Source organism: Aplysia californica, unplaced genomic scaffold, assembly GCF_000002075.1.
Source record: "Aplysia californica isolate F4 #8 unplaced genomic scaffold, AplCal3.0 scaffold00554, whole genome shotgun sequence".
NCBI classification, from domain to species: domain Eukaryota; kingdom Metazoa; phylum Mollusca; class Gastropoda; order Aplysiida; family Aplysiidae; genus Aplysia; species Aplysia californica.
Genome location: NW_004797824.1, coordinates 120285 through 121465, shown reverse-complemented (window position 1 = coordinate 121465; position 1181 = coordinate 120285). Strand labels below are relative to the sequence as shown.

The 1181-nt window shown below is 48.9% G+C and overlaps 1 protein-coding gene across 1 annotated transcript in view; it reads right to left on the bottom strand.

Moving 5' to 3' along the window:
* Positions 1-59: 59 nt before the first annotated feature.
* The window catches only part of LOC101857512, a gene marked incomplete in the record, with an annotated part of 10455 nt that continues 9333 nt past the window's right edge, over positions 60-1181 (bottom strand). The window contains 1 exon segment of the mRNA XM_013087180.2: positions 60-1024. Within this exon segment, the coding sequence (XP_012942634.1) occupies positions 795-1024 (230 nt within the window).

Sequence of the window (1181 nt, the reverse complement as noted above, 5' to 3'; positions counted from 1 at the left end):
TCGGGAAAATTACTCCTTGCCGCCTCTCCCCACCCTCTCTCTCTCTCTCTCTCTCTCTCTCTCTCTGACTCTCTGTTTCTAACCTCATTTTTTTCTTTATCTGCCTCTCTTTTGTTGTCTACTCTTTACGCACGACAGTCACTCCATCTGTCTATTGAACTGTCTATCGATTTTCTTGCCTGCATGCCCATCTATTTGTCTATACGTCTGTCTTGGTGGTATATGGATGATGAGATGACAACAGGTTGAGGATCACGGAGTGAATACCACAGGGTGATGGCCATTGGGGGAGGACATTACAGCAAGGTGATGATTATTATATAATGAAATGACCACAAAGTAATGATCAATGAGTGATAAAATTACTACAGGGTTATTAATTAATTACCACAATTCCCAGATTGTAAGGTAAACGGGGTGATGAAATGACCACTGAAAGGTGAAGTGATCACCAGGCATCGGTCACAGAGTGATGAAATGACCACAAGACATCGGTCACAGAGTGATGAAATGATCACAAGACATCGGTCACAGAGTGGTGAAATGATCACAAGACATCGGTCACAGAGTGGTGAAATGACCACAGGGTTATTAATTGATGATCACAGGGTAATCCCTAGATTGTAAGGCAAACGGGGTGATGAGATGACCACTGAGTGATGAGATGACCATTGAGTGATGAGATGACCACTTAGTGATGAGATGACCACTGAGTGATGAAGTGACCACTGAGTGATGAGATGACCACAACCTCAATCAAGTTCAGCAGCGGCAGACCGCTGTCCCACACCTTCTCACACCTCCCCCACCTCCCCCACCTCGTTCTCATCTAGCAGGGCAGCATAGGTCAGGTTGCAGGGTGTGCCCAGGTCCCAGTGTCTGACGGCATAAGCCAGGCATACGCCGCTGGCCAGGGCAAGGAGAGCGCAGGTGAGAGCCATGTACCAGCTGGGACCCACGGAACCCATGTGCTCTGGGTCAAGGCCAAGTTTGAATTGGATGATGGCGGCCGTCATTACAATACCTGAAGAGGGAGGGGGGGGGTTATCGTTTAGAGAAAAATGGGGTGTGTGGACGCAATGAGACAGAGGGGTGGAGGAGGGAGGGAGGAGGGAGGGTTATCGTTTAGAGTAAAAGGCGGTGTGTGGACACAATGAGACAGAGGGGTGGAGGAGGGAGGG